The sequence below is a fragment of the Rhineura floridana genome, chromosome 1, assembly GCF_030035675.1.
Source record: "Rhineura floridana isolate rRhiFlo1 chromosome 1, rRhiFlo1.hap2, whole genome shotgun sequence".
NCBI classification, from domain to species: Eukaryota; Metazoa; Chordata; class Lepidosauria; order Squamata; family Rhineuridae; genus Rhineura; species Rhineura floridana.
Window position 1 is genome coordinate 121116390 of NC_084480.1, and position 14031 is coordinate 121130420.

Here is a 14031-nt window from a genome sequence, read left to right on the forward strand (position 1 = left end):
ATTGGTCATGTAACATCCAAAACTATCACCCAAGACACACCCCAATTTATGTTATCATGCAGTGTCTCACCTTTGGCCCATGAGATGATTTCTTCTTCACTTCAGAAAAAGACAGGGAATTGGTAGGAAGGTTCGGGAGGTGAAGACTCTGCCCTGAAGCTGCCGATGTTCCATCTGACATTACCATGATCTATTGTAAAATGGAAATATTAATATCATTTATAAAACAGTCAACAATATAAAGCAAGGCTCTTAAATGCAACTCTGGTTTCCATTATATGGGATGCTCGTAATTGACATCAGCTTTATTATCATTTGGGTTACATCATCAAAGGAAAGAACAGATCAAATAAATATATAAAAAATTTAAACAATGCTGTTAGAGAAGCCCAGGGAAGCATAATGATGGCAGGAAAAAAATCCTGAGAAAACCATTATAAATATTATTAATTAGTCACTGGAGGTGGGAGGATGCAGCCTGGTTTTCATCATATGTCAAGGAAAGAGTAGATTACAGGACTAAGCACCGGGTATTTTTCTTTAACCTAATTTCATAGCTTTGTACCACAAGCTGTCCTATTAAATTGTTCAAAAACTGTCAAACAATAGAAGCTGCCATCACCATACGTGTTCAGGTCCCTGAATACCTCAACTTCCTTTTTTTAAAAAGGAACCTCCAAAAGAACTCTACTGTGCCTCTGCTATTGATAATCAGAGTGGTAAACTGAATAGGCTTTAAAGAGCATAGCTCCAAACAGGACAGCACTGTAATTAAAATGGCTTTATTTTACAGGGAATCAAAGATGACACATATTCAAGATAAAAACTGCCTAAAAGCATACAAATAAAAAAATTCAACATTGTTTAGCTCTTCCAGGCAAAGATTGGATACTAGGTAGGATTCTGAAAACATATCCCTTCAAGAGCCCTTTGTAGCAAGCTACTACAGTCACAGTTCTATATAATGGAGTGAGTTATGTGTTATCTGGCAGTTCTAAGGAAACTATACACTTCACCTAAGTATCAGACACACTATTTAAAAGATGCACTTCCCATTTTCCCATCAAATGGTCTTCAAGCCAGTTTACAGAGGACCTGAGGCAAGTGCAGGAAAAATGGCAGCCCACCTGCCTGGAAGTGTGTTACGGAGAGATTATATTCTTCCCAGGAGAGGAGTCCTGGTTTTTACAGAGGAAATGGGCATTATTAGCAGAGTGTCCACTTCCCTGGTGACATAGTTCAAGGAGTAGCTCTCAGACAGGTTGCACAAAGAACAGCTTGTGAAAAAAAATCAAATGTCACGTACTAGCACTTAGATTGCCTATCTATCAATAAGATCAACATTTTCAAATGTAGAGGAGGGTAGCAAACTGAGAGAATCTGCAAAATGTCTTGACAGGCCTGATCAATGAATCTACAACAACTGCCTCTCTCTGCCTCTTAGGGGTGGACATGGACATCAGCAGAGAGGATGCAACCATGGTGCAACAGCTCTCAAGATGACCAAACCTCATGTGGGCCACACTGCTATGCTGAATGTACCAGGGGCATCACTACCGGGGTGCGGAGGGTGCGGACCGCACCCGGGTGACACCCTGAGGGGGGTGACACCCAGAGCCACCCCGCCCTGCACCGTTGCCTAGCAAAGGAGCCGAGAAGCGCTCAGGGTTGGCGCAGCCAACACTTCCTTGGAGGCGGGCAGGCGAGACGGAAAGCAGGCGCCCGCTCGCTGGCGGTGAAGCCGGGACGGGCCTTCCACCGCCAGCCTGGAGCGTGTGGGCGCACGACAGATGTCCGCACCCCCCCGCACTCCCGCTAGTGACGCTGCTGGAATGTACCATTCCCAGCTGCAAAGGAGCAGCTGGACATGGAAGCAATTAGTATGGTATTTTTCTGTATTCTTTTGGCTGACAACTCTACACAACATTTATCCAATTGCAATTCATCATGTGAGCACCGGCTTAAGCTTGTCCCAAGCCAGCATGCTGCAGAACCAAAACAGCAGAGAGCTATAATGTGGTTTCACAACTGTTTATGTCTTTCACTACAAAAGGCTGCATGAGATTCACTGGTCGTAACAAACAACTGTATCCTCTGAATGTTTTACTGGTCTTATTTGCTATGGGGTGTAGGTGAAAGCACAATTAACTCTCACAGACAGACTCATCCTACTCATCATCTCCCCATTTCCCATACATATAAAGAGAATAATAACCAAGATAATTTAAGAGGTTTGTTGGTAGAATGGGATGAACATTTCATAGTATTCTACACACATTAAAGTAATTCTATCCACTTAACTATCAGAATGAAGTAGCTCTTTCTTCCTTCTTACTTCCCTATCGTTAGGCAAAAATAGGAAACTTGATAAATCCATGTCTCCCATCATTTCCCATCTCCTTTTCTAGCTTAAAGAGAAGTAACCTGCTTCTTCTCTGGCAATACCTCCTCAGTACTGCACAAGGTCCAGAGGTTAAGAACACATACACATACTGGGTACCAGTGACTACTACTGTACAGGCTTTAGGGCTGATGACAGATTACAGTTCCACTAGATTTCTCTTTGTTTCCAAGTTTGATCATTCAGCCCGCTAATATGCAGTCCAGTAAAATGACAATAGATCAGACTGCACATCATTCTTCACAGCAAAGGAATTAGCTGCTTGACACTAAGTTTATGCTGCAGTAGTGAACTTTTTGTATCTGAAGTATTCCCAGAGGTATCTAGGTCATGGACTCAACACCTAGTATATTACTGGAGCTAGGCTGAAGCACTTAGCATCTATACACTCCAATAATATATGAAATCTACATTCCAGTGTACTAGTTCTGTGTTGTTGGCAATATTAGGAGGAAGCAAATATTTTTTTTAAAATTAAGAAACTAATATTTTTGTGTTTTGTGCAAATTAAATGCACATATTTTGATACTTAATTTTAAAGCAGAGCATTAGTTTACTCTTTCATTTCTTATGAGAACTTCCTTTTGATAATTTTGAAAAAACAAGCAAGAAATGATCCAACTTTACTTTCCTGGGGCCAGGAAATTCTGCCCCTTGCTGCAACTACAGCAAGCAATAAAATGTGAATTAGTTTTTGAAAACCTTTGGTTCTAGGAGAAGCCATATGATGACACATGTAAAGATTATAACAATATAACAGTGAATATAAAGAGTTAAAACATTTTAAATTGATTTTGGGACTTGAGTTCAACGCAGAAGGAATCCCCTTTGCTTCCTCAACAAGTAAGAAGCCTTTAGCTCCTGCTGCAACAACATCATGAAGGAAAGATTAGGTAAATAAAATAATGTGCAAGACAATTCTGCTTACTGGACAAGTAAGAAGCCTTCTTTAGCTCCTGCTGCAACAACTTCATGAGTAAAATATTAGATAAATAAAAGAATAAGATAATTTAAAAACAATGCTAAGAATGCCTAACTCTTGGACTGGCCATTTCTGAATGTTGTTACTGAAAGGGAGAAAGTGTAAGGCAATTATTTTCCTATTGCATGTGCATTTATCCATGTATATCGATGCTGATGGTAATAATTATAGCAACTTGGTTTTCTGAGAAGTGTCCTAGAAACATAGTAAACAAAGAAAGGATGAATTTTAAGTGTCATCTGTGAAAACTGTCTTCATCATGTATCAGATATCTAACTATTAATTGACAAGCACAGAGATGAAGGAAAGCTAAAACCAGTTTGCCTTTAAGCAAATAGGTAACAGCAGCTCAGTAATTATCAGTAGGAAAGAGATATTTTAGGGTTGGGGAAATATTAACCTCACAGGTTTTCCTATACCAGCTCTTTTGGAAATATGGTCCTAACCAAACCTCAAAGGACAGAATAGCTTTGAATCAACCAGGTTCTAATGGTAAAGGTTAACATGTGAAAAGCCTTTTCTCCCCTTAGTATCACTCTTTTCCTCATTGTACTTGAATCTCCAAATACTAGTGGTATAGGAGGAGGTCTGAGTTAGAAAAACAACAACAGATGACTGTATTTAAGCCGAAAAATTAGTTTGTGAAAAGTGACATGAGATGTATAGCCTTGCTATATTGTTTTCAGCTTTATTTAAGCAAGCCTAAACAGACACAGGCATTATTCAATTATCTATATTTCTTTTTAAAAGTTTTGCTAATTTGATCTGTGTTTTACTGATAGTTTTATTTACACTGCTTACACGGTTTTCTGATTAAGCAGTCTATAACCCTTCTAAACAAATAAACGTAAGAAGAACCCATCTATTTATTGTCCATCCTGTTTCCTACAGCCACTGACCAGATACATATGGAAAGCACACAGATAGGACATAGTTACTAAAGACCCTAACAGTTGTATTCTGAATTGAAGTTTCTTGGCATTACAGTAATCAATCCGGGATGTTACCAGAGTAAGATAACTATGGCAGGGGTGTTTCTGTCTAGAAGGGGCCACAGCTGACAGAAATCATTCTATCCCTTCTATGGGCTTCTAGTGACAAAGTTGGATCTAAAAGCAGCCTCAGACTGTGAATCTGGTCCTTTAGAAAGACTACAACTTGTCCGCAACATAGTGAACACCATCCTTCCTGATTTTGGATCTTAAACTAGCCAAGGATTTTCAGAATTATTCAAGTGTTAGGGCATTCTCCATGGTTAATAAATACCAGAGTTGGCTCTACATTAATTTCAAGTAAATCCACAAAATTACTACTGAAATGTGGATGGTAGACCTGTAGTAGTAGCTTAATCTTGTGTCCGCAGTCTGATTACAGTCTCTGCGTCTGTGCTACTGCTATGTCATTTACTTAGTATCAGTGGGCTCAAGTTAGATGTTGTGCATAGTGAACTTATTTTATGTGGTTTAAGTAGCTGGTGCAAAAGTGTCTTTTCTACTTAAGAGAAATGTGGTGGGGTGAGAAATTCATTATGCCTACAGTAGACCAGTTATTATGCAGCAAACCTCCATCGTGTGGCTTTTGATTTCTCACACCCACCCCAGCACTCCTTTTAAGTGTGGTTTTGAACAGACAGATGAGACTTACCCCTCCTGCTTTCAACAACTTTCTTCTGAACTCTTCTGTTGGGTTGTTGAATGTAAGCTTTTCGCAACGAAGATGATTTACAGGTGGATGGCCTTCCAGATGCAGGAATAGGTCATAGTCAAAGCGGACTTTCTTCGGTTCTTCCTATGTGTTAGAAAACAGTCAGATATAGAAAAAAAAATTGATACAACATGACACATTGGTTTTTATGCCAGTGCTACACTGATTCATTTCTTAAGTTACAGTTAAAAAGGACATTAAATTCAATGTGATCTGAAGATTACCTTAACTGAGATCTTTAAAACTGATTTTAGTCATTTTGGTACAGGGCTTTCCCAATTTGAGTCATGGTCTAAGAAGGATTTTCAGGAACTTAAGTTCTCTCAAAGCTGCTCTATTTAAAGTGGAAAAAGCAAATAGAAGTCTCATGATTGAGAAGTCTATATTGGAGTACTTATTCTTCATCATCATCCTGAACTCAGCTTTTTTGTAACGTAACATTAAGCTTTTATCTAACAAGGAGATAAAAGTTTATTAAATCAAATTGCTATTTCTGGAAGATTTCCAAATCAGATAGATAAAAACAGAAGTATTCTGTGCCTTATCCACAAATCAATCTTCCAAAATTAGCACAAGTAAGTTTAAGTTTTTGTCAGTCACTCATACAGTACGCTCTAAATACTTTTTTTAAAAAAAATCCAGGACTTGATTATTTTAATGAACTCTGTTAGGGTTGCCCTTGGCAAATGTTCAGAAGCCACAGATTGTTTGGAATGCAATCAGAAGTGCATTGTTGATGCAAGTTAATACTGGCTTTCAAAGTGCTAGTTATAATGTATAAAGCCATACTACACTTAGAGCTATGCATATATCTTTGATATCCTTTCCTTTCATAAGACTCATTGCAACCATTAAGATCAGCCAAGTGCTCCTAACAATGATATCAGTGCTGCAGCTCCAATAATAATTTCTCTTTATTACTTAGCAACATTTATATTTTCTACCAGGATATAACCACATTAACTGCTCTAAGTCTTGGGCTAAGGAAGGTGACAAATTTGGGGCTAGAAAAATGTTTTTATAATCTCTCAATTACACTTACAAGAAACTAATATTATAAGAGACTCTTGCTTCCATTTTAAAAAAAAGAAACCATGGCTGAAAGATAGTAAATTCCTCATGACTGTCCTAAGACTGGAATCTATGTCCTTGTCCAGCATTACTGATTGATGCCCAAAGGCTTAAAATGTGTGAAGTACAACTCTATATGTAAACCACAACCTGAAAGCTCTGCTGAAGGGTGATTCTAGAAAAAAAGCCTACTACACAGAACTAGATTGTATTGTGTTTAATGGAACTTAATAAAAGTACACAGAATCTGCAGTCTGAAGTCTAGCTATGTTTAATTCCCCCAAATTGAAGAGATCGAGGCAGCAGATGTTTGTACCGAGTTGTGTGTGCCCAAAGGATGTTTAGGTAATGGCCACTGAACAATCTAAGCTACTTTTGTTGCTCATATCAGTGACAAACTCTGATCTCCATGTATTGGTTTTACTTGGCTAGACTTAAAAACATTATTTTCAATCTACTGAGAATGTTGTGAAAAAACTGTTCATGTTACATGAAGAAACGTATGCTACACAAGATATACACTGCAATTGTTCACTCTATCTAAGTTTAAGCTGAAGATGGATAAAAAATGGCCATTATTTAAGCAGTTCCTCTAACAACAACCACCATCACCTTCACACATTGGGCAATCATGATGCAATTTGTAGTATCAGGAAAAGGAATTAAATTGCTGTCTTATTGTAAACATAGTATAAAATTTCTTAGAAGGCCAGTACAGGCCAATTGCTGTACAAGAAAGAATACCCTAGATTTTTGCAATTTAGGTTGCCAAGTAATGGAAGCTTTGAAAGGCACATTCACACACAATCAAGTAATGGAAGCTTTGAAAGGCAAGTCCACACAAAACCCCTCATTTTCCAAGTGAAATTTAGGGACACAACATCTCTCAAAATATAGGCTTTTCAGAGAAGAACAGCATTTTAAGGTCAGGTTCAGTCACACAACCAAAATAGACTTGGATCCTTTTCCCACTTGCCCTTTGACTCTCAGGGGTATTATCTGCAGGAATCAACAGTTAAAAAAGCTGAAGCCACCAAGACAGATTCAAACAACAGCCATAGCAGTTGGGTAAACTTCACAGAACTGCTCTCTTGGAATCCAAAGCTGCATCTCCTGAAAATGGTTAAAATAATGTTCCGTAACTTCTAGCAAGGCCATTAGCAGAACAGTTGAATTTGAAGCTTGGGGAAGAACAAGATTTCATGGTATTATAGATAAGAATTTAGAATTCTTGGGAAAGTAATATTTTCCCACTCTATATAAAGCCAAAAGGTCTACAATATTCTGCAACAAACACTATACAGCACATCATAGAAGCTCAGAATCGTGTGTATGTGTTCAAATGCATTTCTGTATTCCAAGAGAATTCTGCTATGATTGTTGACCAAAGTCACCAGTTATTTGTTAGATTACAAGCCACTGGTAGAGACTTTTTGGTTTGTACTGCACTTAATGCAATAACAACAATAATGTGACAGAAGCATCTTTACAAACAGCAGAACCTAATGAAGAGAAAACAGAGAGCAGTTAGCTTTAGCCACATAGCTAATTATTCCAGTGGTTGGAATAATCTAGGCTAAAATGTACTCTCTCAGTAACAACTACACATGGTGGCAGAATTTCAAACCCTTCCATTTCCTTCAACACACTACACTTCTCTGCATTCTTAAAATTCAATACAGACAGCCTATTTTCTTGACCAAACACTTTCCAACTATGGTTGCCAGGTGTCTGGTGTTTGCCCAGAGACTCTGGTTTTTGGGGGTCCTCTCTGGGTACATCACCTTAATCCCCAGACTCTTAGCTTTCATTTGAAAAAACATTAAGTTTCAAGGTGGTCTGATTCAAAGGATATAAACCAAAATGTCAGCCGCCCACTGCAACTTCTGTTAGTACTGGCTCCTCTAATTCCTGCCCTTTCAGGTTTTTAGCCAATAAGTGAACTCAAGGTTGTGATTGACAATAGCAATAGCTAAATCTCATTTCAAGTTTTGAGAACCGTTTCCTTTTCCTGCTTGTCTCACTTCAGGAATTCAGCTATATATTTATAGCTTTCAGCAGCATGAAGAGTACTTTCTCTGTACAGGACTGGGACTTGCTTCTGAGTAAACATGCATAGGATTGCACTACAACAGAAGATCAGAGCAGGATCTTGGTAGGCATAAATGTGTACATGCAGGGTTTTTTTTAATTACTTGCAAAACAATGGCATATACTTTTTATCTTTCAAATAATTTTTGAACGGAAGATTTAAAAAGTATATATGCTGCAGTGTTATACTTTTCTACTTAAGGAGTCAAACAAGTTTAATTTTTACTGGGCTGTTGAAGAGGGCAGTTTATTTATCTTATTCATAACCTGTTTTGAAAACCTTCCCAATATAAAGCGTTTCTGGGAGTAAAGCTGCAATGCTAATCCCACATACCTGGGAATTAACCCATTGAAATCAGCAGGACTTACTTTTGAGTAGACATAGTTAGGATTGTTTTGAAAATCAGTGGGACTTTTGAGTGAACATAGAAAAGATTGAGTTGTAAATCTTTCTCTCCCCCTCTGATCCTTTTCTTTTTAAGTAGTTAGGCAGGGCTTACTTAGGTTTCATTGCTTTTATTTGGCAGGAAACTAATACAGTAGGGCCCCACTCATACGGCAGGTTAGGTTCCAGACCCCCGCCGAAAAGAAAAAAACACCAAAAAGCAGATCAGCTGTAGTGTGGGGGTCTGGAACTTAACCCGCTGATCGCACAGGAGAAGGAGAAGATCAGCTGTAGTGCGCTACAGCTGATTTTCCCTCCTCCAGCGTGATCAGCTCGAGCGTGGGAGTCTGATCATGCCAGAAGAGGAGATCAGCTGTAGCGCTCTACAGCTGATCTTCCCCTCCTCCAGCGAGATCAGCTGGAGCGCGCGGAGCTCCAGCTCCCCCTCCAGCTGATCACTCCGCTGGCGCTGTATTAGCAGGGCGCCAAGAAGCGGGCCGCTACTGTACTTAGTTTTTTTTAAAATGTTCTGCAATGGCCAACTGGTTTTGACAATAAACTATTATATGGGGTGTATGTATTTTTACATCTGCAGTGTGTGTGTATATGGAATATTTCCAACAACCCTGTGAGGTAGGGTTGGAAAGCAAGGCAGTTAACAACAAGAAATAAAGCCATTTAAAATCCAGTAACCATAAAACAAGTATAAAACAGTAACAAATCAGCTTAAATTGGCATGATTCTGAATTTTGGATTGGGTGAGTGAAGTTCTTTATCATTGAACTGCTGTCCTGTGCATGCTGTCTGAGGAAGCCCCATTGAATACATTGGGACTTGCTTCTGAGTAAACATGCATAGGATTGCACTATGAATATCTTTACAGGTTGTGTAAATAATAAATCTTTGACATTCATGCTTATATAAATACTTCTTCATGCTATGTTTTGATTGTATCTGATTTCATACTATGGTTGTAAATTATTTCCTACAAATTATTTCCTTTACATTTTAAGTGTGCCCTTCTTCCTTGGGGTGGCCATAGTCCCCCTCTGTTGTTTTCACCCTGAGAGGCAGATTAGGCTGAGAGATGGTGTGTAGCCCATGGTCACCCAGTAAACTTTGTAGCTTATTTCCATTTTAAAATTTAATTCTGCTGCCATACTACCCTGAACATGCCCTATCTTGTCTGATCTCAGTAGCTAAGCAGGGTCAGGCCTGGTTAGTACTTGGATGAGAGACTGCCTTGGAATACCAGGTCCTGTAGGCTTAGAGGAAGGCAATTGTAAACCCCCTTGTAAACCACCTTTGAATACCTCTTACCGTGAAAACCCTATGAATCTATCCAAAAGATTCATAGGGTCACCATAAGTCATAATCGACTTGAAGGCATATAACAAAAATATAATTAAAATGATTTATACGCAGGCAAAGTTTATGAAGTAATGCAGATCCACATACTACATTTAAAGCACATCCAACTCGCATTTAAAGCACATGACTTCCCCCAAAGAATCCTGGGAAGTGTAGTTTCCTCCTTACAGTTATAGTTCCTACCACCTTAAGAAAGTACAGTTCCCGGGATTCTGTAGTGGGATTCACGTACTTTAAATGTATGTTGAATGTGCTTTAAATGCATGGGGTGGATCTGCCCTAGTATGCTGAGCATGCATTAGTGAATTGAAAAGAACAATTTTAAAGGATATTGTTTTAAACAGGGCTACAGCTCAGTGGTAGGGCACATGCTTTGCATGCAAAGGTACAAAATCCAGTCTCTGGAAGAGACTACTGCCTGGAATCCTGGAGAGCCAATGCTAGTCCATGTCATCAGCACTGGGCTAGATGGTACCAAATGGCCTGAGTCGGTACAAAAGAGGAAAGAGACTCAGGGGCCATAGTGACTCCAAAATTTATTTATGTATTTTATTTACAACATTTATATACTGCTTTATTGTTAAAAAAAAAAGCGGTTTACAGAAGGAATTAAAACAATAAAATTACTGGCAAAAACAGTTAAAGACAGGTATTTAAAAACATTCAAAATAATAAAATCAACAATGAGTTAAAAACAGATAAAAACATAACAGCTTCTACATGCCTGGTAGGCTTGCCTAACCAAAAACGTTTTTGGCAGGTGCCAAAATGAGTACAATGAAGGTGCCTGCCTGATGTAAATAGGTAGGACGTTCCAAAGGATAGGTACTGCCACACTAAAGGATCAATTTCTTACAAGAGCAGAAAAAGTACTATGCGAAATGAAATGAATCTTTAATGCTCAGAGCCATAGGCTACCACAGTTAAACACATGTAAAAGGAATATACAAAATACATATTAAAATACAAGTCATATTACAACGAAACACAGTTCAACAACATACAGTAAAAGAACAATATATTTCAAATAAAATTTCCTCTCCTGAGCGAAAGATACCCTGATGTACCCCATGTCTTAGTGTATAAATACTACAGTCATAATAGCACTATGTGGAACCAGTAACATGGAAAGCGCACCTTGAACTTGGCCTGGTAGCAAATTGACAACCAGTGCAGATTTCAGAGCAGAGGTATTATGTGCTGATAGGGTCTCACTCATGTCTGCAATCATGCAGCAGCATTCTGCACAAACTGCAGAATCTGGGTCAGGTTGTGCTGCATGGGGATCTCTGTGATCTTAGCTGATTAGCTGCCAGGATTTTTTTAATTTAAGTCAGGAACCCTGACTTCTTGTGGGATGCTGAGTTTTCTGTCTTACTCATAAGAATCTTGTTGTGATTGGTATGGAATTGCATTTAGGAAATCATCACTGTCTTTTATTTTTCTATTTGCATTTCATTTACCTCTGACCTTATCCCCTTACATCTATACAAGAAACAACATTGACTCCATGTGGTGAGCTCAACCCCCTTAAACCCACTGAAGATGCACCTTGTATTTGCATGATGGTTTGTTTCTTGCCCAATAGTGGTAAAAGAGAATTCACATACTGGGAAGTGTGGCTTCAATTGCTGTTGTTCCCAAATTACTGCCTGTGAAGGTAGACAAAACCATGTGTGTTTTCTCTCTGTCAATTATTACTCACTGGAATTGGGTTGGCTGTCAAAGTGAGATTATAGCAGCCCACACAGTAGGCAGGAAAGAGTAGAGAATCGTCTTAACTCTTACCCATTTCTCAAACTTCTCTATGCAGTGAAGGGTCAAGTCTGTAAAGAGTTTGGAATAGCCATGTTAAAAGGCAGGCAGGGCATTCCAAGCAGGGGGTTGCCAATTCTGCTTGGATATGGCTATCGTTGCAGAGGATCCCTAGTCAAGCCTTACAACAGCACAATCCTAACAATATCTACTCAGAAGTATGTCTTGTTGAGTTCTATGGGGCTTAGTCCCTTAGTAAGTGTGTTTATAATTGCAGCCTTCAGGGGCATCCATCTTTACTCCTGAATGCTCCCATCTAACATCTCCACAACTTTAGGCTCCCTTCTTCCTACAAGGGCTTTCTGGTGACTGGCCTGGCCTGAGGGCATGTAAACCCTTCTTGCAAGAAGCAAGTAGGCTAGATTAAATGTTCCTTACCCAAGCTCTCTAAGTAGGTGAGAAGGAATGATACTTCAGCTAGACCTAGAAACACCCTCGTTTAGCTAAGATTTCTATCTTAATTTCCAATCAGATACATTTTTTGTTTCAATGCTATGCTCCAAGCAACTGTGGTTGATGCTTAATGTATCATGCTTAATGGCATCACCAGGACATGTCCCCATGACATCACTAGGGCATACCCCTGAAATCTCTGGGTTTGGGATGCTTGTGACCTGGCAACCCTATTTCCAACCAATATCCTTTTTCTAAAAAATCATGTAACAGAGAGTGAGAAAACACGCCTTACAAACCCATTAATCCTTTAATTGTGTTCTCATATGAAAATGCAAAGCAAGGTAAACAGATTTAGAGATACCCTGCACTGTAAAGTGCAGATACAATGGAAGTCAAATGTCTAACTGGCTGTTTGCTTTGTGTGTATATATAGGTACTAAAGAAGCAGGGTTGTTCATTTTATCTTGTCAAACAGTCAAGTACTTCAAACATTAAATGCAACTGTAACAAATATAATTATGCTACCTGAATTAGTTAACGGTTGCCATGTAATACTAACGTTTAAACCTATTTAGGCCTACTTATGTTAGACAGCTCTAGATGTATGTGAGCAAGATTCAAGAGTTTGAGTCATTGTTCAGTTTTGTCCCAACATCCAAGGAAGAGTCCAGACATACACAAGTTTTGTTTAAAATAAAATGGCACAAGTAACATAAAAAATCACAATAAGCTTTGAAACTGTGTGTAGTTATAGGGGTGGCCAAGGGGTGCTCGCTCATAAATTATATGGAGAGGGCAGCAGACCTGCCGTCCTCCAGAGACAGGAGCCCTATTTTGTGCCTTTGCAATCAGGGAATTTCATGAAATAATTAGAGGAAAACTACTATCTACACATGATTGTTGGTTTAATAACATTATTTAACTGCAGTCAAATAGAAGGCCTAACCACCTAACCAGTCAAAGTGACCATCATCCCAACCATAAGCAAACACTAAACACTATTTTTACCAGTCTTCCCAACTACCCTGAGAAAAAATAGGCTTTTTTGGTCCCTCAGTAATATGTATGTGTTTGGGTGAGGGAAAATAAGAGCGATATGCACTTCATGCCCACAATAAATATGGTGAAAATTACTTTGATACATCAAATATTTCATATAAACCATGAAAGTGAATTAGTAAAAAAATGATTTCAGAGTACAGAATGCAAAGAAGTTGTATTATTCCTTTTAATAATAACCACTTAAAACAGAGGCATAGACATTCCCCAAAATTTCTTTATATACCTATTGTATTTCCACAGCAATCCTCATGTGCTAAAATGGCATATAAAACTAAGATCATCTCAGGGGTTTTTTGCACTAAAATTTACTGAGCTCTCTCAAAGTACTGACTAAGAAAAAAATTCTGGATACATGATGAGAAATTGAAAGAACAGAATTACACACCTTGTTCTTGAAGTAAACCTCTATTGGCAAAATGAAACCAGCATACCCAGATTCCTCAACTTTGTACGGTGGATCTTTGCACACTAGGGGGAAAGAGAAAAATGATTTTGAGTTGTTACATTCTGTGTATTAATTCTATAGATGAAGCCATTCAAACTGCTTGAATAAAATGCCCCTTCGTTTTTTAAAGGACAGGAAGAAAATGTTACCATGATATTCTGATTAGCAAGCTAGCTAAATGTGGGCTGGATGGAACAACTATTAGATGGATCCACAGTTGGCTCCAGAATCATACTCAAAGAGTGCTTATCAATGGTTCCTTCTCAAACTGGGTGGAAGTAATGAGTGGGGTACCATAGGGCTCGGTC

The 14031-nt window shown here is 38.7% G+C and overlaps 1 protein-coding gene across 6 annotated transcripts in view; it reads right to left on the minus strand.

The window, feature by feature from the left end:
* The window catches only part of MLLT3 (MLLT3 super elongation complex subunit), a 237479-nt gene that overhangs the window by 79706 nt on the left and 143742 nt on the right, over positions 1-14031 (minus strand). For all 6 annotated transcript variants that reach the window (XM_061630805.1, XM_061630815.1, XM_061630796.1 and 3 more), the window contains 3 exons: positions 13664-13746; positions 5028-5171; positions 71-190 (listed from right to left, as the gene is read on the minus strand). In XM_061630805.1, the coding sequence (XP_061486789.1) occupies positions 71-190; positions 5028-5171; positions 13664-13746 (347 nt within the window). The remainder of the gene's footprint in view (positions 1-70; positions 191-5027; positions 5172-13663; positions 13747-14031) is intronic.